General features: G+C 38.9%; 2 protein-coding genes across 7 annotated transcripts in view; one reads left to right on the top strand and one right to left on the bottom strand.

The window, feature by feature from the left end:
- The first annotated feature begins 1,393 nt into the window (after positions 1-1,393).
- On the top strand, positions 1,394-9,063 carry LOC131407019 (cytochrome c oxidase assembly factor 6 homolog). Of its 3 annotated transcripts, none has more exons than XM_058543007.1 (3): positions 1,394-1,471; positions 2,160-2,319; positions 8,682-9,062. In XM_058543007.1, the coding sequence occupies exons 2-3, from the start codon at positions 2,176-2,178 to the stop codon at positions 8,775-8,777; spliced, it is 240 nt and encodes a 79-aa protein (XP_058398990.1). In that variant the 5' UTR covers positions 1,394-1,471; positions 2,160-2,175; the 3' UTR covers positions 8,778-9,062. The 3 variants fall into 3 exon arrangements, with proteins under 3 accessions (XP_058398990.1, XP_058398989.1, XP_058398991.1); XM_058543006.1 differs by lacking the exon at positions 1,394-1,471 and adding an exon at positions 1,500-1,664; XM_058543008.1 differs by lacking the exon at positions 1,394-1,471 and adding an exon at positions 1,750-1,770 and having other exon boundaries at positions 8,682-9,063.
- A 4,662-nt stretch (positions 9,064-13,725) lies between these two features.
- The window catches only part of TARBP1 (TAR (HIV-1) RNA binding protein 1), a 91,104-nt gene continuing 79,707 nt past the window's right edge, over positions 13,726-25,122 (bottom strand). For 2 of the 4 annotated variants that reach the window (XM_058542999.1, XM_058543000.1), the window contains exons 25-30: positions 20,744-20,825; positions 18,646-18,817; positions 15,340-15,531; positions 15,031-15,155; positions 14,446-14,582; positions 13,726-14,126 (exon numbers count right to left, since the gene is read on the bottom strand). In XM_058542999.1, the coding sequence (XP_058398982.1) occupies positions 13,940-14,126; positions 14,446-14,582; positions 15,031-15,155; positions 15,340-15,531; positions 18,646-18,817; positions 20,744-20,825 (895 nt within the window). In that variant the 3' untranslated portion in view covers positions 13,726-13,939. Of the gene's footprint in view, positions 14,127-14,445; positions 14,583-15,030; positions 15,156-15,339; positions 15,532-18,645; positions 18,818-20,412; positions 20,510-20,743; positions 20,826-25,122 lie in introns of those variants that run through there. The other 2 variants (XM_058543001.1, XM_058543003.1) reach the window with 2 other exon arrangements.

Below are 25,122 nucleotides of genomic sequence, written 5' to 3'. Positions count from 1 at the left end.
ATATCCTTACTGATTTTTCTTTTGTTCGTCTTGACAATCACTGAGAAAGGCTTGTTCAAATCATCCAACATGACCATGTATTTTTTTCTTTGTAATTCTGTCAGGTTACACTTTATATATTTTATATATATTTATCATTAAATACATATAAACAAATTTAAAAAGTATTTCTTTTTTTGACTCTGAAGTCATCCAAGACTCTTTCCTTTCATCCTTTTTATATCTCATCAGTCATATTTAAAAGATATTATCTTTATATAAACTGCCCTTGATAGACAGTGTAAAAGAAATGAGTGGCTCTGGTAAAACTAAAGCAATGCACTATTACAGTCCAGTTAATATTACAGAAATACTTCCCATATTGTAGAACATAAGTTTGGTGGTAGTTAGCTTTACATAGCCACCCTGAAAATCTGCATACGTTGAATTTGGAAAGGATCAAACACCAGCACTGAGTGCAGAGCTGTAAACTTCTTATGAGTTTTATAAGCACTTAGAACTTCAATAGGACTAAATGATGGAGCAGATGGAATCCGTTAAGAGAACCCGATGCCAGACAACTGACAACTTTATCCACAAACGTGCTCTTTTAAATATTCTGAGAGATATTAACTCATTTATGTAATAAAAATAGCATCCTTTCGAAATATCTGGAGCAGCTATTTTCATCCTTTTTAAAATACCTTGGCATTTGGGGAGTAAAAAAGCCACAAGTGAGATTAAGACAATAATACAAATATTTATTTTCCCCACTCTCCTGACCAATTTGTACTACCTTCTGCAAATTTCAGTTCCAAGTCCACGGATCCCAGCTGTAAACTCTTTATCAGGCTCATATTTTAATTCCGCCAACTATCACCTCTCAGCCGACTGGAACTCTGCTTTCATATTCTCTTTCATTAGATGTCTCCAAATACGGACTAAAAGCACCTTTTCCACCCACAGAAGAATCTCAACTAGACTGGGGGCTCGCTGCCCTGGGTTCTCAGCTCGGTCCCTCACTTGCCATGTCCTGGGGTGTCACCCGCCTCTTTCTGGGGCCGTTTCGTTTTTTTTTTCTTTTAATCTAAGAAGCGAAGAAGTTAAGCCTTCACGGCTCTCTAACGCTTCGTCCAGCTCTCATTCCTCAGGTGCAAACTTCCACACACAGCCTCCTTGTCGGGCAAGGCTCGCACATTAAGCCTTCCGGGCGGCGCTGGGCGAGACACATGTAGGAATTTGGATTCTCGAAAGGGACACAGTTCGCCAAAGTTGTGAAAAACACGGGGAGACAGGCGTCAGAACGCTAGCAATGTCAAGGCTGCCCTGATCTCACTCACTCCTCACCTCCACAGACCCAGGCACCACCTCCTTCTCCAAGCAGGTCCGGAAGTTACCTCGACCAGTGAGAGCGCGAAACAGGAAGTCCCGCCCTCCTTGAACAGTCAACGGTAGCCTGTAAGGATCATTACGACTCCGGTGAATTCGCCGGGTGAGTTGCTTTCTTCGGGTAGAACTCAACACCTGGAGTTCCACGCCGCTTGAACGCAAGCCGGCGAGGCGACCTGGGGGCGCCAGGACTCTCGCTGCGCCCTCCTCCCCTAGCTGTTGGTCTGCGTGACCTTTTCCTGTCATTGGCGCCCAAGGGAGCCCGGTTCTGGGCGCGCAGCGAGGTCGGCTTGCTGGTGGGTCCTGGCGGGGCCCGTGTGGAGCGTGGAACCGGGAGGTCACAGACTCTCCGCAAACCTGGTTCCTCTTCTACAAAACGGGGAGCACTTCTCGTCCTGCTTGGTAGTTTTGCTCCCGTGCGTTTATTTGTACAGCAGTTTGGTTCGAACAGCAACCTTGTAAAATGGCACTGCTGCCGCCGTTTTACCGATGGGGAAACAGGCTCTAGAGAATAAGTGAGCTACCCTGAGGGACAGACGGTGTGGGAAAGCCGCAATTCTGACGCGGGCTTCCTGAGACTAAGCTGCCGCCCCAGAGGCGGATCAGATTACATAGTGTGGGATGAGCTTCAAATGCGAGTGCTCACACGGTATCGTTAATTTAGAACTGATTAGTTTCAGTTGCATTACTAACATTAAAAAGGGGGTTGAAGGGAAAGTATTTTTTCCTTGGTTTACTTTCTCTAAAGTTACAAGTTCTTTGTTAACGTCAAATGTTATTTTGGCCAACAGCTTGAGCCCACTAGGAATGGCAGCCCCATCTATGAAGGAAAGGCAGGCTTGCTGGGGAGCCCGGGATGAGTACTGGAAGTGTTTAGATGAGAACACAGAGGACGCTTCTAAATGCAAAAAGTTACGAAGCTCATTTGAATCAAGTTGTCCCCAACAGTGGGTAAGTCACACTTGGACGTGTTTCTATTTACTGTTAAAATACATAGAGCTTACAGTGTGAGTAGGAAGCTGTGAAATGAAGACCTGTCTAAGGCATGTCAAATTAACAGTTTCTGTGAGCAGCACAGGAAACCTTGCCTAGTAATCCAGGCTTGTTTTATGTACTTTTATCAGGCAGACCTTTGGAAAATGACACCTGACACTTTAAAAGATCATCAAAAATCAAACCAAACGTATGAACAATAACCAAAAAGTTCCAGCTTACTAAATTGGTAGACTTCTCTGGGATCTTCTGAAAGGATAGATTTAACCTTGGGTAAGAGTTGGCAAATTCATTGGCCTAGAGCTACTTACAGAAATAAAGCATTCCCAGTTGCCTACCCAAAATCATATAGTCATATACCCAAAATATAAAGAAAGGAGTTTAGAAAGTAGAGGAAAGAAAATGTTCATATGGTGGATTCTGCCACCAGCTGCCCCAAATGCCCCCGACAGTTCATGCTCTGTTGCCTGTCCTTAGTATGGGAGGGGATTGGAAAAGGGAGCTCACATCATTGAGCTTAGTAAGCGGTCCTGTGTAAGTGCCTGACACTCCTTCATCAGTACCCTTTAAGATGGGGGGTGGTGCTCTCAATTTCCAGAAGAGGCAACTGAAGCTAAGTATTAGAATAACTTGCTTAGTACTGGTAAGTGGCAGAACCGTAATTCTAAGTTCAGGCCCAGCTGGCAGATGGGAGATTTCAACCTGGATTTTTCTTTGCTTTTTCAGTGTATCATGCTGCTCCAAAGTATAACAAGTAGTTTGAGAACAGATCATTTTAGAGATGAAGTGGATTTAGGGTCTTCATCCTCTCACTCCTCAAATTTTAGATGAGCCTGAAACTTGAAGGAGATCACAAGAAGGGTGTGATTGAGGGTGGGGGTCATATTGAAGGAGTGAGCTGGGAATAAATGCAGTGAATAGAATGAACTCTTCATCTGTAAAACCAGCATGACGCAACCCATCTCATGGGATTACTATGAAGATCAAATGTCTAACGACATATAAACTGAAAACTGATAAATGTGGGGCTTTAAGATTGGATTAGATAATGATTTAGGCAAAAAATGTTATACATCCCTAGTTTTCCCATTAGATAGATGCATTGAGAGTAACTCCTGGTTTAAGAAGTAGATGGAAAAATGTGGGAGTTTGGGCTGACATCAGACCTGATTCCCTTAAGGCCTTGATACCACTGCTGCCTCTGCTGTCCCCTTCTCACCCTCTGCTCTCTGGGCCTGTGGTCACCGAGAGCAAAGTGGGGCTGAGAACAGGGAACGACTTGGGACTCGGGGTCGTTGTGGGGGATGGGGGGTGAAGAGTGATGAAGATAAGAGCCAGACCTTTGAGGTAAGTCAGGACCAGAGTGTTGGTGAGTTCCACCCCCACATTTTCCCAGGAGAACCTTGGCACTATGAGACCTGTCTTTTGACAGCCTAGCCATGATTTTCTACTCAGGCTGCACATCAAAATCACATGGAGAGTATTTTAAAAATAGCTATGTCCTAGATCTCACCTCAGATCTACTGAATTTCTGGAAATAGAACCCAAGCTTCTTGTAAAAGGGCTTTGGCTCTACAGGATATTCTGGGGGATAACCACAGTTGGGAATCACTGTCTTAGCACCTTTGGTAAGTCACACTTCAGTCCTATTTTTTGCTCTCTCTCTCCCAAAACTGGCTGCTGTTTCTCCAACCTAGTGGCTGATAGACCCTCCTACTCCCCTACTTTCAGGACTTCTGTTCTCTACATCGTAAAGGGTTTTTTACAGCCAGCAAGTTGCTTCTTTATCGTATTCATACAGAGGCTGAACACCATGCCATGAGGCCTGCCCTCTTTCCAGGTCACTGCATCCTAATCACAGCTAACATTTATTGAGTACATGCTCTAAGCACTTCAGATATGTCACCTATCCCATTTATTCCTCACAATAAAACTCCAGTTTTACAGACAAGGATGCAGGCACATTGAAATGAAGTCACCTGTGAGTGCAGAGCCTGGATTTGAGCTCAGGAGTCAGTTCAGACCCCATGCTCTTCCCTGCTCCACATACTTCTTCCTGTGTGTGTCATGCAAGAAAAGGATCCATGAAAATAGCTTGCACACATTTCATGTTCTAGAAGCTTAGTCATAATTCAAGTCTATTTAAATACAAAAGCCCTATCTCCTTGAGTCCCTTTACAGTTCACTCCCCTAGTTTTCCTCCTTCATCTCAGTAGCCACTGCTTTTTTGGAATGCTTTCCTGTGTGTCTGTTAAATGCCAGTGTTCTATAGAGTTCCCTTCTATGCTACTCACTCTCCCAAGGCAATCTTGTCTACAGCCATGGCTTGAAGTATCACTTATGTATTGATGCCCAAATCTGCATCTCCAGCCTGGCCCTTTCTCCAGCTCTAGAAGCACCTGTTGAGATTTCCTGTTCAATGTTTACAGGGACCAACTTGGACCTCTGCATATGCAAGACTGAACTCTTCCCCATCCTGTACTCAACAGGCCTCTTCTCCATGCTCCCAACCTCAGTGAGAGACACCAACATCAACACAGTCCCAGAGACCAGGGCATTAACCTTCACTGTGGGAATTATTGAAGGAGTATTGTCAGGAGGGAAGCAGGATAACACATACAACAGCCTTGCAGTGGGGACCCGTCCAGTGTGTTTAAGGAACAGCATGGAGAGAATAGCAGAAGTTAGGGTCAGAGACGTGATGGGTGGCCAGGGATGGTGGCTTTTACTCAGAGGGGTACAGGAAGCCATTGGAGAGCTTTGAGTTCAAGAGTAAGGAGACAAATAAGGATAGGAGAGGGATGACAGTCAGTTAAAAGGTGGTGGGATCAATGGGTTGTTGGCATCAGTGTCCTACAGGGAAGGTGAAGACGTGGTGGTTGGAGAATGGGATCCTTAGAATTGGGATTATGGAAGGGCTGTATTTGTTGGTAAGAACAAGGTCTAGGCTTTCATCCTGGCAGTAAGATAGGTTGGAGGAGAAGATCATTGAAGAGGTCAAGGAACTGAGAGGCCAAGGTATGGGAGGGTCAGCCACATGGATACTAAAATCACCCAAGAGTTACGGTACTGTTGGAGAAAATGAGAGCAACCTGCAGTTATAGATGACTCCAACAAAGAAGGGAAGTGGGTAGTATAGCAAATTATTCTAATTGACTTCTGCAGCATTTGGCAATGATAGCTACTTTCCCAGGTAGAACTTTTCTTCTGCAGTACTATTCTTTCTAAATCTGTAATTGAGTTGTTTCTCAGCCTGCTCCCTCAGTCCTTTGCTCCCTTTTCACCTGTGCTCTCTACTCAAGTATTACCTCTTTGAAGTCTTACCCAAAAGCCATAGACTAAAAAGTTAAAGATTTTTGCAGAGATGTGTGTGAGAAGGTGGGGAGGCAGAGGGGAGGGAGAAGAATGTAAGTATCATTTGAATGCATTCTGTGTGAGATGTTTTGTTCATTAATTTCCATTCAGTCTTGTGAGATACTGTTGTATCTGTTTTACAAAATAGGAACTAAGGCTCACAAAGGTGAAATAATTTGTTTGAGATCAGCTAACCAGTAAAGTAGTAGAGAGGGGATTTGAATGTAGGTCTCTGTGATCCCACAGTTTGTGTTCTTTTACTTAGCTGAAGTCACAGCCAAAGAACTGAAGTCACAGCCAAAGAATAAAGATAAAAATGAAACCATCAAATGGAGATTTACAATGAATACTTCTATCATAAAACATTAAAAACACAAATTTGTTACATAATAAATATGCCATACAGCTAATATGCTGGCTGTCACAAAAATGAATTACTCTTCTCTACCACTGTGCTTATCTTTTATAGTACTCATCAGTCTAACTTGTATAACGGTCCTATTTAAAGTCTCCTATCGGTTCATAACTTAGGAAGACGCCGGGATCAGGTCTATCATTCTAGCAGCATCCGGGAGAGTCTTCCACAAATAGAGCAACCAGATATCTAAGATATTTGATCCCAATATCGATTTCAGATAATTGTCTTTTCTTATAACCTTTGAAATGTTTCAGAAATTCCAGTATTCCAGAAATTCCAGTGTGAAATTCCATTCACACTACTATCTTGAATCTCATTTAATGGTTTAGAGGACACTAGCATTTTCTGTACACAATGATTCTCAATAAATGCTTGATTCATTAGCCTTTTAGACATTCAGTAGACTTGTAGAGAGAGTGCCACGTGTTGAGGGTCTTCTTCTGTTAATTAAATGAGGAGGTGAAGGCTGGGGAGGGGAGCTTTTCAGGCAGAGAGCATGGTATATGCAGAGGCATGGACGCAAGATACACATGAAATAAGCACATTCAGGAAATGGAGCAGCTCTGTATAGCTAGCATTTCAGAGACTGGTGATAAATTCAGAGAGGACAGACAGATGGGCAGAGATTAACCCATGAATGGCCTTGTTTTTTATTGAGGAGTTTAGATGTTGACCTTGAAGTTAATAGTGATACCTTGAAAGATCTTTAAACAAGCAAGTGACATGATCAGATTTGGGTTTCAAAAAGATGATACTTGGCTGCAGTGTGACAAATGGATTAAGGAGGGTAGAGAAACCAGTTAAAGAGCTATTACAACAATCCAAATGAGAAATGAGGGCCTGTACTGTAGCGATGAAGAGTGGGAAGGAGATCTAAGTGTTTAGGTGGATAGTGATGCATTCACTGAAATGGGTACTAGAGGAGGAGAAACAAGTTTGGAGAAGAGCTAAGTTCTGGACAAGTTGGGGCTGAAATGTCAAGAGGACCTCTAAATGGAATTGTCCATTAGGCAGTTGGAGACGTGACAGGAGATGCAAAGATCTATTAATTTGCCACAAAAATGTTAAAGACATTGTCTATTTCTTCATCTGATAGCCTTTATACATAACACCCATCCCAGCTCAGTCAGCCTGTCATGACCAGGGGTAAGTCTGTAGTCTTACAGTCAGATTTACTAATGTGCTATAACTAGGGAGACCACACACCAGAGAGGAACTCTGGGCATCTCACCAACCAAAGGAAAGGAGTTATCGGAGGATTTGGCGGAAGAGTGGAGTTAAGGTAAAATTTAAGTGAAGTGGTGCCTTGATAGGCTGAGCAAAGCAGGGCTGCATATAAACAGGTCATCATCATCTCTGGACTGAGAAGTGGACCCAGGGTCCTATTCTCTACAAAGATAAATGCTCAATGTCATGTTCAGAAATCCCTCATTTGAAGTCCTACACCTGGTGGGAAATCAAGGCTGCTTCTCTGTGTCAAAGTGCCATAGATCCTCCAGGCAAAAGGGGGGTGTTTCATTCTTACTGATATGACTTCAAAGAGCAAATTTCTGATAGTCTTTGATTTTAGAGAACAAGGTTTCTTGGTGAGTAAGCAAGCAATAGTCATTCAGAGGGGTCTGTTAGGAAACTCCATGACTGTAGTCTGTCCCTGGGAGAAATGTTAACTTTGCAGCTGGCCTTATCTGTGTCTCACTCCAGCTTGAGACAGGGCAGGGCAGATTGTTACATTCTCCGTCTAAGCTAATTTTCACTTACTCAGGCTCCACTGAATAATTTAGGAATTAAATCCTAAGAAAAGCTTTTAACAAGAGAACTAGTGTTTTCTGACAACGAACATGTGTGGTATTCTGCCTTTGCGTTGTCTGCACAGCATCTCAGATAACACACATTGTCACAGTTTTGTGTTGACCTTGATTTTCTGCTGTGATGTTAACTGTTTCAGGATTTGGAGCTTTAAGATACTTCAAATTCCCTATGGTAAGAGGAGGACATAAATAGAAATAATAAAACGAAGTCTTTAATTTACTGAAGTTTAACCATCAATTTACTTATTCATAGTTCAAAAATGTAATTTCTAACTATGTGTCTGTCTCCTTAAATGTATGTTTCTGGATGAGATAAACTTGATAAAAATATCATGGCTGATTAATTACAAAATTTAATGAACTTTCAGTTGATAAGAAAGACTTGTAAAATGAATCACTTAAATCATGAAGTCTTATGACCTGGGAGCTCTAGAACTCTCTGAATTTGCATGGCAAGTTTCACATGTCTAATAAGCTCATGTATATTTCTTGAGGAGACGATTCATGGGTTACTCAAATTCTCAACAGGATCTGTTGAGTATTAGGACTTACTGGAGTACACCCTCTTTAGAGATTCTTATACATTAAATGCACTGATTCAAAGTGGTTCTAGAATATAAATCACTTATGCCACTTATACAACTTATATTGAATAATTTGTTACATTTAAGTCTCTGCTTTTGTTTATATAAGCTGCATAACTTATGCAGCCCTTATTTCAAACCTTTTTTTCTCAACAGATAAAATATTTTGATAAAAGAAGAGACTACTTAAAATTCAAAGAAAAATTTGAAGCAGGAGAATTCCAGCCTTCAAAAACAACTGCAGAGTCCTAAGGTGTTCCTGAACTTTTCAGAAAGGTTGAAACTGTTCTTTCTGGACATTCAAAAATGCTCCATTGACTATGGAACAATAGTAGTTTGAATCATAGTAAACATCAATACTTATTCCATATATACAACTCTCAATAATTAAAATGATCAAGTAACAGAAGATTCCATCAAACTATGAAGAATTGAAATAAAATGGTATGAAATATGCTTAGTTTTAATTTCATAAGAATTCTATATTTTAAGAAAATAATTAAAGCCTATTATAAAAACATATGTACTTTTTTTTTTTGGGTGGAGGATGGGTAGTAGGCAAATATTATCCATCTAGATACTGAAAACAGTATTGTCATTGTGTGTCCTGGGAGTTAGCTTTTTTTTTTTTTTTTAAAGATTTTTATTTATTTATGTTCCCCCCCAAAGCCCCAGTAGATAGTTGTATGTCATAGCTGCACATCCTTCTAGTTGCTGTATGTGGGACGCAGCCTCAGCATGGCCAGAGAAGCGGTGCAGCGGTGCACGCCCGGGATCCGAACCCAGGCCGCCAGCAGCGGAGCGCGCGCACTCAACCGCTAAGCCACGGGGCCGGCCCCGGGAGTTAGCATTTTTATACAGGCACAAAAAAATGAGGATTGGCAGAAGCGTGAACTTAAAATATATAGGTAAAATAATCAAGACCATCTACAAAAAATCTACAGCTAATATCAGACTTAATAATGAGACAATGAATGCTTTTTTCCTAAAATCAGTAACAAGGTAAAGATGTCCTCTCTCATTTCTCCTATTCAACATTGTACTGGATTCCTAGCTACTTCACTAAGACAAAAAAGAAATAAAAAGCATACAGATTGGGAAGGAAGAAACAAAACTAGCTCTAGTCACAGATGATATTATTATTCTCTATAGAAAATCCCAAAAAATTGACCAAAAAAACTCCTAGAACCAATAAGTGAATCTTAGGTGGCAGGAAACAAGGTCAATATACAAAAAAAAAATCATATTCCTGTATACCAGCAATGAATAATTGGAATTTAAAATAAAAAATATACCATTTACAATAGCACTAAAAAAAAAAATAAAAGGAATACTTAGGTATAAATCTAACAATATGTGCAGTTACCTATATGCTGAGAACTACAAAACACTTGAAATTAGAGAAGATCTAATTAATTGGAGAGAGATGCTGTATTCATGGATTGGACAACTCAATATTGTTAAGCTATTGTTAAATTCTCCCCAGCTTGTTCTATGGGTTCAACATAACCCTAATCAAAATCCCAACAAGCTTTTTGTAGATACTGACAAGCTGATTCTGAAATCTGTAGGGAAAGGCAAAGGACCTAAAATAGCCAAAACAATTCTGAAAAGAACAAAGTTGGATGATTCATATTACGTGATTTCAAGGCTTACTATAAAGCTACAGTAATCAAAACAGTATGGTATTGGCAAAAGGATGGACACACAGTTCAGTGGAACAGAATAGAGTCCAGAAATATACCCATACATATAGAGTCAACTGCGTTTAGACAAAGGTGCAAAGGCAATTCAATGGAGAAAGAATAATCTTTTCAACAAATGGTGCTGCAAAAATTGTGCGTTCACCACATGAAATGAACATTGACATATATGTCACACCTTATTAAAAACAAACTCAAAATGGATCATAGACCTAAATGTAAAATATAAAACGTCTAGAAGAAAATGAAGAATTCTGCATGATTTTGGGTTTGGAAATGAATTTTTAGATAACATCAAAAGCACAATCCATAAAAGGAAAAAAAAACGCTAAGTTTGGACGTTATCAAAATTAATTTTTGCTCTGTGAAAGCTACTATTAAGAGACTGAAAAGATAAATTATAGATTGGGAGACAATATTTGCAAATCACATATCTCATAAAGAACTTGTATCCAGAATATTACAACTCTTAAAAAAATAAATCACCCAAGTTTAAAAAATGGGCAAATTATGTGAATAGATATTTTCACATATCTACTCATAGTGTTATGAATAATAACTAATATTATAAAAAGATGCTCCATATTAGAATAATGCAAATTAAAACCATGATGATCTATCACTACATATCTATTAGAAGGGCTTAAAAAAAGTTGACAGTACCAAGTGCTAATGAGGATGCTGAGCAACAGAAACTCATATTCACTGCTGGTGGGAATGCAAAACAGTAAAACCCCTTTGGAAAACACTTTGGAGTTTCTTTATAAATATATACTTACCTTACGACCCAACAATCCCACTCCTAGGTATTTCACCAAATGAACTGAAAACAAAACCTGTATATGAATGTTTATAGCAGCTTCATTCATAATGGCCAAAACCTAGAAAAAACCCAGATGCCTACAAGAGAGAAATGCATAAACTGTGGTCTGTGTATACGATGGAATAATACTCAGCAAAAAGAAAAAATGAATCTCTGAGTCACACAACATGGATGAACCTTACATGCATTTTGCTACGTGAAAGAAGCCAGGCCCAAAAGGCTATATATTATATACTTCCATTTATATGATTCTGGAAAAGGCAAAATTAGTATAGAGAACAGATCAGTGGTTGCCAGTGGTTGGGAATGGGGAAGGGGTTGACTGAAGGAGTTACACAAAGGAATTTTTAGGCGTTGAAACTGTTTGCTATGGTACTGCAGGGGTGGATCCATGAAAATGCACTTGTCAAAACCCATAGAACTGTACCCTGTGAAGAGTGACTTTGACTGGAAACACATTAAATTAAGATCAGCCAGGATTTTGGAGGGATTCCAGTTTGGAATGCAGATTGTGATAAATGAGTATAAAGATATTATAAATATATGACATAAACTCACTTTTCAATGGGGTTGGTAAGAAAGGGGCTAACCTAAATAACTGAAAAATGCTGTTCTGACTGGATACTCTAAGGCTAAACACAAAAAAAATTGCTGAATTTCACAGGGGTATGGTATAGCAATTTTGAAATCACAATAATGAGAACCAGGTTTATGTCAGAAAAAGCAGGTAAAAATAAGCAAGAAGTGAATATTAGAATGAATCCTATGGTGTTGGACTGGTGTCAGAGATACTGTTAAGAATTCATGTTTACGTTAACATCTAGACATTGTATTTATATACATATGGGTTGGAAGACCCCTAGATTCCCTGGCTCCAACCACTGAGGGCCTACAGTGATCCCCCAGTAGCAAGAAGCACATCCAGCACCCAGACCTTGGCTTCTGATACTATTCTCAGTAAGTGGAACCAATGCTCCTTGGAGAATGTCTGACTCTAGAACTGGGGTACAGAAAATGAAAGAGCCTGGAGCATTGTGTAGTGCCAGAAAGTAAGGAAGTGCTAAAAAAAAAAAAAAAAAAAGAATGGGAGCATGTCAAAAGGACACAAGAGCCAACCATCCACACTGATATAAACAGATAACTGAATAAGGGACAAGTCTTCCTTACAGAAGAATTCCAAGTAATAAATGTAGAAGAAACGAGAGAAATATAGAATATCACCATTAGAACGATACAGTAATTGCTCCGGTCAGTATCCATTAATGAATGCTAAAATTAGTGGGCAAAACGTTCAGGAGAAACAGTATATTGGCATAGCCTCCAAGTATCTCTTCCAAAATATTTCTTAATTACTGTGGTAGTTTTAACAGTTGTCCCCAAATTCTTTGACACTCCTCCCTCCAAGAAGTCAAGCTTATTTTCCCACCCTTGAGTGTAGGCTGGGCTTAGTGACTTGCTCCTGTCACACAGACTGTGGAAAGTGAAAAATAGCAACTTTACAGAGAAGAACATGGCAAATGCTGCCTTCAACAAATGACAGAGGTAGTAAGTCATGCTGAGATGTGATGACAAGGGCACTTCACTGCAGTATCCTTCCTTAAATCCCATGACCTCAGTCTGATCAGTGGAAAACACCAGACAAACCACAACTATGAGACATTTATAGAACGCCTGACCAGTACTCTTCAAAACTGTCAAGGTCAGAAAAGACAAGGAAGGACTGAGAATCTGTCAGGGATTGGAGGAGACTAAGGAGACCAACAACTAAATGCAATGTAGTGTCCTGGACTGGCTCCTAGAACAGAGAAGATATTAGGAAAATGGGAAATCTGAATATAGATTGGATTTATAGTCTGTAGGTCAGTGAACAGCACCATTATCAATGTTGGTTTCTTAGTTTTGATAAATGTCCATGGTTATGTAAGATCCTATTAGAGGCATCTGGGTGAAGGGCACATGGAAACTATGTACTATCTTTGCAACTCTTCTGCAAAACAAAAGTTATTTTAATAAAGCTATAGAAGAAAAAAATGCAGGTAAAGGACTGTGAAATTTAAACATTATTAAAAAGGACTCAGACATAACTGAAGTTCATTGCTGGACTTAAATGGTTACCATTAAATAATGAAGTAGCCCAGTATCAAACAAACAAACAAAAACTCAGAAGAACAGAAACAGCAAATCAACCCTTGTGGGTTCCATTTTCACATCTGGTAATGATGTGCAAGAGTAATTCACCTCCTTTGGTCCATGTTGACATTTATCAGAATATAGACTATTTCTAATCACTATCTGAACTCTGAGCAAAGGTAGTATATGAAAAATTTCCTAAAAACTTCACATGAATGATTATGGCCTAGTTCATGGCTTTAAAAATAAATTATAACTATTGCCTCAGCATTATGAACTTTATAGGGAAACTGGCTCAGCATCTTGCCAACCATGTTTCCTCTTCGGGAATAAGTAGATACAAAGCATAAAAAGAGGCTAATGGCTCCTCTTCATGCAGAATCGTTGCTTCCACCCCACGTAGTTCCTTATGACTTAGGGGTGTGGTATTCATAGATAATAGCTGCCTTCATTCTGCCTAACTCCAATCATAGTCCACATTTCTGACAATATTAATTTTTAGGAAAGAAATTATCTTTTTTAAATACATTGTTTTATTTCCACAATTGCTTAATATATTTTATTAAAAGGGCAATATAATTTAGCTAAAAGTATTTATTAAAGGGGACAACACATAGAAATATACTTAAGGCACATGAAAAATTTTGGCATTAAATTGCGAGAAAAAAGAAATACAAATTATCCCAGTAAATTTCAGAATCCATTTCATTAGTCCAAATAGTTTTTAAAAAATGTTTCAATAGCACTGATAATTCATCTCAGATAAGGCTCAAACGTCCTGACTCGGTGTCCCCGTGCTTAAGTAGCTGCTGTCTGGTATATTCCCAAATCAGCAGAGCCCCACTCACGTGGACATTGAGTGAGCGGATGATACCCTGTTGAGGAATTTCCACGCAAACATCCAATTGCTGGATCAGATTTGCTGGAATTCCTTCACGTTCATTTCTGATGAAGAAAAATGGGAGAAGAAACATTAGTTTTCTTGTAACAATTTTTTTCTCTGAACGTTACTGAAAGACAAAGAATAACAAAATGAAATAAGTTGCTGGTACCAGGAAAATTATAAGAACGTAACAAAAAGATTTATGGGTCAATTCTGTGTTCACCTGACTATCCCAAACAGGTGAAATAAAACTAAAACTAGGAGGGCTTTCCATAAACATTACAAGTCAGAAGTCGAGTGCGGATGTAATATCAGGGGTCTAGATAAACTGTAAAATTTCTGAAACATTTTCTAGACTGAGACTCAAGAGAATTTTCTTACCCCAACAAGAGTAGAGATTTCTCAGGAAAGCAGTATTGGGTTAGGTCTAAACTTTTGGCAGTTTGTTCCACACCAATGATGGTATAACCTTCTGCTTTTTTCTGTTGGAGATAATCGACTAGCTGAGGTGGTTTGACCTTAATATGAGTTTAAAAAGAGCAGAATATTAAATCATTCATTTATAGCCCTGTTTGGAGTAAAATGAGAGTTTTAAAAAAACTTTTATGAAACTAAACTTGTTAAAAGTCTTTTTAAAAGCAAAAGGACACAATTATATGCTATAAAAAAGAACTCCCCCAACATCGTATAAATTTATAAAAAGTATTCCTAAATCAAGAGAGAGTTGCAATAGGACACATTTTACTGAAAAGAATTCTACATTATTGATGATTTCTAAAAAGACAACAATGTGCAAGATAAAAGGAACGGGAGAACAGAAGTGGGCTGTATTTTACTTTAAGTATTATTTTAAACTATTAAAGGCTGGACTACTATAAATTCCTGTGAAGGACTGATATAGGAAATAGAGTACTACAAAGGATTTCAGCAAATATAAACTTTAACAATAAATGACTTTCCACCCACCTCCACCAGTGGCAGCCACTGTTCTGCTGAAACGCTGAGGTGTTGAAACTGTTTGTCTTGGACACACTGAAGACTGCCAACAATGAGCACCGAGGCCCCAAATACCTCACAGGTCCGGCACAGTCCTACACAGAACAAGCTGCAATTACTGTTTCCAGCAGAATGCTAAGCTCTTTATGTCCCATACTTTCCTCGGAAGCTCCCCAAGGGGTTACATGTGGAAAAGACAGCCAAAAATGGTATTGGATTGATTAAACATTTTCAGGATCAAAAGATTTTAAGCAAGTCCCTAGAAAACTGCACTATTACCTCCTAAATTGGTTGGTTTATCAATAAGTGAAGCCACTACAATCAGTCTACTAATTGACTTTCCAAGTTTGGCAGCACGATCTTGAAACACTAGCTCCAGGTCTAAATCTGGAACATTATTTTTCCATGGAATGATCTTCTTTTGAACATCAGTCCACTCTGACTGGTTGTCTGCTTCACCTGAGTTAGAACCTGGGAAGGAAAAAGAAAATATTACCACATATATAAATCTTTCTCTATTTATTTAATACACACATATATATTTTTAAGAGTTTAAAATGATAGTTTAGAATGATATTCATTAAAGAACTTTACTTTGATTCAGACATAATTGCCATTTTCAATAGTAATTTTAAATTTTCAAATTCAACTCTTGTAACCAATATACCACAACATTTCATGAAAATATAAGATGCATATTTTTTCACATCCAAAATTGGGAAGCATCTTAGAATCCATAGGGTATCATAGTTTGGTAGCATTTTTTCTTAAAGATACATAAAATAATGGTGTATCTTACAAATAATAGAGTATGATTGGAATTATCTGTTGAAACATTATATTCCTGAAAACAATATAAATAGTCTTTATCTTAAATTATTTTATAAGTACTTGGGAGAACTTTTCTAAAATGAAGGCTATTCTCTGAAGCAATTATCTTTTAAGTAACCTGATGGGTACAGAGAATGTTATTGACCTGTCTAACTGCAGTGTTTGATCTCTAGTACAGGCCTGAGACTCTCCTTCCAGGCTCTTCCTCAGCTGTGTCCCACTCCAAACTGCTGACTGAACAATCAAGGAGCACTGAGCTTAGTGGGGATGGAAGAGACATGCAAATAACTCTAATGCAGCACTGTAGTGAGGGTATGCTCCCACAGAAAGGAGTTATTAATTGTCTGGAGGAGGGAGGAGCAAAGAGTAAGACCCAGGAAGGCTCAAGGGAAGGGAAGTAACAGTTTGCAAAGGGAGAGTATGGGAAGGGCAGTGCAGACTGTAGACACAGCACGTGTACACGCACAGAACGTGGAAGGAAATGGCTCGGGCAGCAGCAGGACTTTGGTGTCGCTCACAGCATGCAATGGATGGAGGGAGATGGCTCAGACCAGATCATAAGGGCTTTGTATATAATGATAAAGAATTTATTCTACAAATGGGAGCCATTAAAGGGTTTCAAGAAGGGGGATAACAGTACTGGTTTTGTGTTTTAGAAAAATCCCTCCTAAAAGCGACATGGGGATAAGCTGGGGCTGGAAAAGCATTAAGAGGCTTTCATACTAGCCCAGGCAAAGACAAAGACAGTCTAAATTAAGTCAGTGCAAGAGGGGCTAAAGAGGAGGCAAAGCCAGATTTGGGAGGCAGAATCACCAAGATCTGGTATTGGATGGATGTGTGAAGAGAGAAAACAGAAGAAGAACGACTTCTGTGATGACTTAGTGACACCACTAATAGAAACGTACATAGAAGAGGCTAGTTTGGGCAGAAAGGTAAATTCGATTTGGATATGTTATGTTGAGTTTAAAGAGCTTATGGAATATCTGGGTGCGAATGTACAGGAGGCTCAGGAAAGAGGCTAGGCAGAGATAAAGATGTGCAAGTTAGAGTTATATAGGTGGTTGTCTCAAGTTGTGGAAATTAATAAAAACGTTCAGGGAGAGCTTGCAGAACAGAAAACCAGGCCAATGAAAACATTCAGGGGATACTAACATTTAAGTCTCAGCATAAAAACCCTATTGCAATATCCCTCTCTTTACCAAAAATAAACAAAACTAAACAGACCTCTTTAAGTGTGGTCCCCATCCAAGTAACACCTCATTTCTCTGCTCCACTCTATGGCAGAGCTCAAATCAGTTGTCTACATGTCTGTCCCTCTTTCCTCTCCTCCCAGTCTCTGTTCAGCTCACCCCAGTCAGGCTGACCCCACCACACTGACGAAATGGCTCTGTCACCATCTTTTGCCCCCAAATCTTCACTTTTGCTATTCTCTGTTTTGGGAAGGCTCTTCCCCCAGGTCATTGCTTGACTTGCTCTCACTTCATTTAGCTCTTTGCTCAATGTCAATTCCTTAGAAAGGTCTTTTTAACCCTCCATCACTCTCTTTACCCTGCTTTATTTTTTTTCATAGTACTTTTTACTACCTGACATTATGTTACATATTTGTTTAAGGCTGTCTCTCCTGTAGAAATGTAAGCTCCATGAGGACAGGGACTTTGTCTTATGTCTAGTGCATAGGAAGCAGTCATTAAATCTTTTGTTGAATGAATAAGTCAATTTAAGGTGATATGTCTTAAAATGCATTAGTGAACCATCTAGAGTGTTTGGTAAAAAATGTCCTTTCTCAGAACTCTCCTCCAGACATACTGAACTAAAAATCTAAGGATTGAACCCGAGAATCTGCACTTTTAAAAAGCTGTCCAAGGGATCCTTGAAAACATTAAAATTTTGGAGAACTACAAATATAATGAACAAGTAGGGGACCTCATAAAGGAGAGTGAGGAGTCAGACTGAGGAGGAAAATCAGGACAGCAAGTAACTAGCAAATAAACGCTACATGAAGGTCAGGTATGATGGGAGAAGAGCGTCTATTTAGGTTTTGTAAAGAAGGAGACAGAAAATTTCTGATTTTCTAAAAGAAGTCTCAATGGTAGTTATGGGTTAGGGAGAGTCAGAACGAGGACAAAATGTGAGTGACAGAAATGATGAGAATGTAGACTACTACTACACAACTATTAAGATTAGTTGTGATTTCTGAAACGGGTGAGGGACTTGATCCTTGTTTTTTTTTAGGGCAGCTAAGGGAAGGGAAGAAGGAGGAGGAGGTGAGCAATAGAGGGAGATGTGGCTCCTATCAAAAGCTGAAGGGAATGAGCAGGTGTTAAAGGAAGGTTGAAGACACTGGAGAAAGACGAGTAACAGAGGACGTGATGTCCAGCCAGACCAAGGGACCAGAATCAAGAGCTCTGCTTTATTTCTAATGGGACAAGGGATTTCAAAATTTAGCCCTGTTTAAAATCTATATTTTTACAGAAATATATCATAGAAGAGCAAAGAATATTAACAATAATATTTCAAAGAAAAGAGAAGCCACTAGCTTTATATAATAAAGTACATCAGGCTCTTTGGCTTTTTATAGCCAAGCTAACTTTCAACTGAAAGTACTAGTCAAAGTCATACCACATTTTTTCACTGTCTTTTCTCTAAGCGCAGGAGCAGAGTTCACCACATCATTAAAAATCAACTACCTGTTCTAAGGAATCAATAAGTCTAACCAAGTCAACAAAGGGGAAAACATAAAACAATTCTTTTTACCTATGTCCTGCTGAGCCCAGTCACCTGGTTTTAGTTCACAAAGTTGAGTTGGAGAAAGGTACCACTGAAATCCGGCATCTAAAGGAATGTCGGTGAAGCTGGTAAATTTACCAATGGCAATCCACTCATCTTCAACAAGGCCTGAAAGGCGTGGAAGGATGTAAAATATGGTCTGAAAAGAAAATTGTAAAATTTAAAATTTTTCCCTTAAAATAACAAAGAAATACATAACATGTTTAAAGTACAACTTATTATTACTAATGTAGTCTCCCAAACTATCATATCTGATCAAATTACATCTAATCTATTTCTCATCTTCTCTAAGAAATCAGGGGATTAATTTAGGAAATCCTTGAGAGCTGGTAGATCTTCTACTCTGGTATTCCTAACTGTATGTAATAAACCTCCGTGCTCTTAACAAAAGCAACAAGTATTTTGAAATTAATCAGTATTAATGTTGGACAACATCTGGATAAATGCTATTTATTGATAACCACTACCTCCATAAGCGATCAAGTTCAAGCTCTTTTGATGCCCAATCTTTACTCTCACTACCATTAGACAAATTTAGAATCGAAATTTTGCCTTGACTGTATCTTAGTTCTGCGATGTTAGACAAGCCATTTAGCTTTTCTTGGTTTCAACTTCCTCATGCGTAAAATGTGGATAAAATCAGGTTAAAACAGCACATGAAAGTGTTTTGTAAACTGGACAGTGTGACATAACTGTAAACTGTAATTATCTGGTCATTACATCAACAATCCTCCTCTCCTTTTCTTAGCTATTAAAAGAAAACTGGAAACCAGAAAATCATCAAACGTGAAAAGGCACATAAGAAGCAGAAGCACAAGTAACAGGCAATTTAAAAATGAAATAATAAATGTATAACAATGTGCAAGTCTTCATAAAAGTTTTTAGAATGAATATAGTTTTCTTCATGCTAGCAATTTAAACTGGCATAATGATTGCAACTAAATGTTTATTAAGTAGGTACTAAGTACAGCTCCAAATGCATAAAGAGACAGGGTTCTTGTGAGCCATTATTTTACTTACACAGATAGTTATGACATATCATTAATGGCAAATAAGATATATGAAATACATGAGAGTGAGGCAGTCAAAGGCAGGACGAGAGAAAGAGGGAAGCAAGGGACTTACTCCTGCTGGAGACTGAATAGAAAAGGCTGATTAACACTAGAGAGTTATTAAAAGGGTCCTTCAGAAAGATGTCAGACAAAGCATTCTGGGCACTAAAGAACACAGAACAGAGCATGTTAAAATCCTAAATAATTTTTGCAATGAAGCAACAGAAAGTATACATTAATGTTCTATGATGAATATCTCACAATATGTAGATCTATATTTTTTTAAAAGGTTAGCTTATTAGTAATCAAGAAACCAAAAAAAAATTGCTTATGCACAGTAGCTAAATTTACTGATACTTCCAAGTTCCCTAGAGGAAAAGTCCTAGGTCAAAGGTTTTAAATTCAAAGGCAAAACATGATAATTATAGTTGAAAAAGGGAGAAAGTAATACAATTTATACAAATTTTAATAATTTATATATTAAGTTAATTAACTTACATGCTAATCGTAATAAACATGTTTAAGGTTCTTAAAATTATATACACACATTATGTTACAATCTATGAGCTAGTGTATCATTTGCTATACAATTTTAGTCACCCAGGACCTAACAAATGCAATTAACGAAAGAGATCTTTTTGTTTTTTCATTAACAATGGGCTTCATTACGACAAAATCTCACCTGCACAAATGTTCTCACTCATTTCCTTTTACTGTCAGAACAGATTTCTGTTTAGAGTTAAATACTCCCCCTTCCAGTGTTTACAAGCAGACACTGCCTGAGAAACAGAAAGTGAAAATGACTAGCCAATTTTCACTGCCTAAGAGGGAAACGCAAGCAAGTCATCTGCATAATGGGACAACATTAAACACAGAACTTTACAAGTTAAGGTGAAGTTTGCAAGCAAGGGGGAAAAATTAACCTAATCATAACCCTTCCACAACTATGGCAGAAAGGAAGCATCAGGATGAAAGATACAGTAGAGAATTTACAAATGATGTTCTCTGCTCACCTCCAGACAATAATCCTTTAGTGGGTGAAATGTTGCAAAAAAGAAATGCTCTTGGATGCGTTGCCAATTCTTCTTGGCATTCCTAAGGATTAAAGATATGGTATGAGGTACAGACAAGTGAAACAACTCTGGTAAGGGGGAAAAAATCAATTAGATATCTTAAAGAGGTACTGCAGAATTTAGAATGAATAGAAATTTTGTGAATTTTATCCTAAGATTTATATACCCTCATCTCCAAGATCAACATACTTTAAACACTGGCTCTAAATTTGACTTTTTGAAATGAAAGTCAAAGACAGACACAGAAATTAAATAACTCTCTCAAAGTCATACAACAAACAACAATTTAACAAGAATGAAACCTAGGTCTCTGCACTCAGTACGGGATCAATCTAGTCAAGTGTGCAGAGGCCTGAGCTCCATCAAACGTGATGGGAAGCAGAGATGGTCATCAACTGACAATGACAGGAAAACCTCACAGGAACAGCCTGCCAGGTGTACAATTTAAATACTTGGGGAAAAAAGAATTCTAAAAGAGGACTACATAAGAAATCTGGGTTGGAATCCTTAAGTCTCTGGCAGTAAATGCCTTTTTTTTCTAGGAGAGAAAACCATTACGTTAGTCCCATTTTCTACTCTCAAGATTCACAACACATAGCCAAACTATACCAACTTTCATAAACCAAACAAATTTAATATGAGCAGGCTTTAAGTTCTTAACATCTGTCAAGTTTTAAAAGACAAAAGAGGTAGGGATAAAAATTATACAACATGACCAGCAGGTTTCAGTTTAAACTCATGAGGCACAACCCAAAAAGCTAAGTAGCAATTTCAAGACATTTTCTTGGCAAGATTATTCTCCTGCTATGGCCAATCTATCTTCTTCACACCCCAAGCCTCTCACCCTTCTTCTCACCTCTCACCATCAGCAGATGGCTGTGCCTCACATATCACTGGGGTGAGAAACAGAAGACCTTAGATGAGAGATCTTCGATCTCCTGCCACCTCCTTACATCCCTGTCCTCTTTCCCTTCGCTTCCAAGGATCTCTCTTTCAAAGACAATACCCCACTACGTGCTCCAGATCCCATTCCCTTGGACTTGGCTCTACCTTCCCCTCTTCTAAATCTTTCCCTCTTCTCTCTTCTAGCCTTTCCTTCAGCCTATTCAAATGGGCTTTATGTTTAATCTTAAAAAACAAAACAAAAACCTTATTAAAGTGTCACCAGTAGGGGACTCAGCCACACAATGGAACAGAAGGTAGTTGTTAAAAGATCACCCATTTAGGGGATAACACCTTTGGTGCAGAAGAGGGGAAGGGAGAGAGGGAAGGAGACTGTCTTGTTTTTATTTGATACCTTTCTGCACTGTTCAGTTTCCTAACCACAAATTCCTATTTAAAAACAATTAATGTTACCAAAAATACAGTAAAAGCCCTCCTTTGACAGCACATCCACCACTAACTATCCTTCCTACTACACTTTAGAGAATTAGCTGTACAACTTGGCTGTGTTTTACTTTCCTCATCACCCGTTTTTTAAAAATTAAAGACATGAAGTATTTCAAATATTCAACTAAAGAAAATAACATAACAGGCACCAATGGACCTATCACCTGGATTTAACAAACATTAATATATCGTCCCATCCACTCTTCAACCCATTTTAATTTGGTTTCCACCCCATCAATTATGCTACTGAAATTACTCTTGCTAAATCCAGTGGGTGCTTTTAGGCTCTTACTTTACCTTACCTCAAACCTGTGCATTTCTCTATCCCTCTACTAATCTCATACAAATCTAACTCACAATCTTCCTCCCATTCTCTCTTACCAGCCTCTGATCTGCTCTTCACACTTTTAAAAATGCAAAAGCAAACTGGATGATGTCATTCTGGAGTTTAAACTCTGCTCTGGCTTCCCAATTCAGGAAACAAAAACCCACCTCCACCTGGTCTCCACGTCTTACCCACTGCTCTGCCCCTTCCCTCATTCACTGCTCCTCTGTCGGACTAGCTTTTTTCAAGTGCTCTGAGCATATCAGCACATTTCTGCCTCTGGGCTTTTCCAAACACTGTCTCTTTTGCCCAGAAATCATTTTCCTCCATTCTTCATTTGCCTAATTCCTATTCATTTTTTAGATTGTACCTTAGATATTATGTTACTTAGAAAAGCCTTCCCTAAACCACTCAGACGAAGTAATCTGTATTTTCTCATCACCATCTTTACTCTTCCATTAGAGTACTTACCATGATTTAAATGTTTTTATTTGTATGAGTATTTATTTGATGTCCCTCTGCACCTGACTGTGAGTTCCATGAAGATGGAAACTTCCTCTCTCTGGCCTGCAGCTGGTCCGCCAGCGCTAGCCCTGCCTGCCACAAAGCCAACTCTAAGTAGCTGTGCATTCAAAGTGTAAAGACGGCTTACCGCCCAGGGTTCCTTATTTATTATTATTTTTTTTGGTGAGGAAGATTGCCAATCTTCCTCTTTTTGCTCGAGGAAGATTAGCCCTGAGCTAACATCTGTGCCAGCCTTCCTTTATTTTGTATGTGGGACACTGCCACAGCACGGCTTAATGAGTGACGTAGGTCCGTGTGCGGGATCCAAACCTGTGAACCCCAGGCCACCGAAGTGGAGCGGGCCGAACTTAATCACTGCGCCACCGGGCCAGCCCCCAGGGTTCCTTATTTTTGTTGGTTATATCTCCTACCTGCTGCTAGGATTTTAAAAAGAATAAGTTATTTCTTAAATGGGTGTTTTATTGCTTAATAAAAAATATGAGCTGAGCCAGTTGTTTTCAGAAATCAAAATACAGCTACCAAGAAACTTGAATAGGATCAACAACCAACTAAAACATCTCAACACTAAACAATAAATCATGATTTTATCATAAAGAAAATTGTAAACTGACAAACAAATGCCTATCTGCCTTTAAAAATTAGGTCAATTTCCTCGGACTTCCTTCCACTAAGGAAAGGCTAAAGTCCATGGATTCACTGTAACCTATGTCCCCAGTTACTTATCTCTGTGAAACACAAGTAGCACGCTGTACAGAGGCAGGAGTGTGTTCTTATTAAAATATTAATATGATTTCATTAACTTGTATATTAACAAATGATTAGGAACAACTTCTGCAGTTTGAGTTTGGCTTACTACATGATAATACAAATGCTATCCTGAAAAATAATAATGTCCATATCTGCTCATGTAAATACACTCAGCCAAGTAGCCACCAAATAGGAGAAATGATAAATATGTGGATACCCACACACCAAGAAATGAGACTTTCAAGTTCACTTGAAAAAGATCAAGAATTCTAGTTGCCAGGATACACCTGGAAAGCTAGGAATTCTAGGCAACGCTGTGGTGAATTACTAATTTTAGTGAACAGTCTGTTAGCACCAGTATTTGAGGCAGTCTTCCAGCACACTGCACTGTGTACCACACACCAGAGGTGTCCACCCCTTCCTTTGCTCCCTTGTCCCTCATCTATAACCCATCCTATCTCCCCACCTAACTCTCATCTCCTTCTATTCTCTCTTCCCTTTTCTATCTCATGTAACTATATTTTAGTATTTACATTTGCTGAATTAAATATCTTTCTCCCGAGCCCCCAAAACCTCCTTTACCCACTTAATCACACAAGTGCCTCTTTCTAACAAATGTATCAAAAGTTATGGTAGACAGCAGGGTTATAAGGTAGTTTTTGGCCATGGAAGTACCTCAGCCCTGGTGCCACGTGAACCTTCGTAACAACTTATAAACAGTCTTATTTGTACCATGTGCTAACTTGATGGTCAAGGCAAAGAGCCCTATGTGTTACTGGTTTTCCAAACACTACTTCATATGCCTAATATGCTGCTTCCAACCTTTATCTGTTTGTTTATATAAATTAGTGAGTGCTTTTGAGCTTCTAAAGAAAAACTTTTCATGTTGATTGATATTGCCTGGGTCTCTAAAATTTATAAAAATCCCAGCATTCTTGGACGGTGATAATCAATGATAATAATGAAAAAGTAAAACAACACCGCTACCACCTTAGAGACGAGGAAATAAGTTCAGAGACCAGGAGGTGCTTAGGATACTTCTGCTGCTTTTGTGGGTGACTTTCAACCACAGGTGGGTGTGGGAGAAAGGGGGTCTCACAAATCTGGGCCATGCCCCCCTCCCCCACTCCACCCAGAGCAGCAGCGTTTTATGTTTGATACTGAGCTTCTGTATAGGATTTTGTTTGGGGAATAGAGAAGTTCTCTCAGAAAAGACAGAGAAAAAAGCTTCCAGCTTTAACTAGTACAACTGAGAGGTTAAGACCATGTCTTTAAAGTCAGATCATGCTGCTTCTCAGCAGTTCTTTGACAACAAGCGTGATGGCATTGGCTA

Source organism: Diceros bicornis, chromosome 6 (assembly GCF_020826845.1).
Source record: "Diceros bicornis minor isolate mBicDic1 chromosome 6, mDicBic1.mat.cur, whole genome shotgun sequence".
Lineage (NCBI taxonomy): Eukaryota > Metazoa > Chordata > Mammalia > Perissodactyla > Rhinocerotidae > Diceros > Diceros bicornis.
This window is presented reverse-complemented; position numbering and strand designations above follow the sequence as displayed.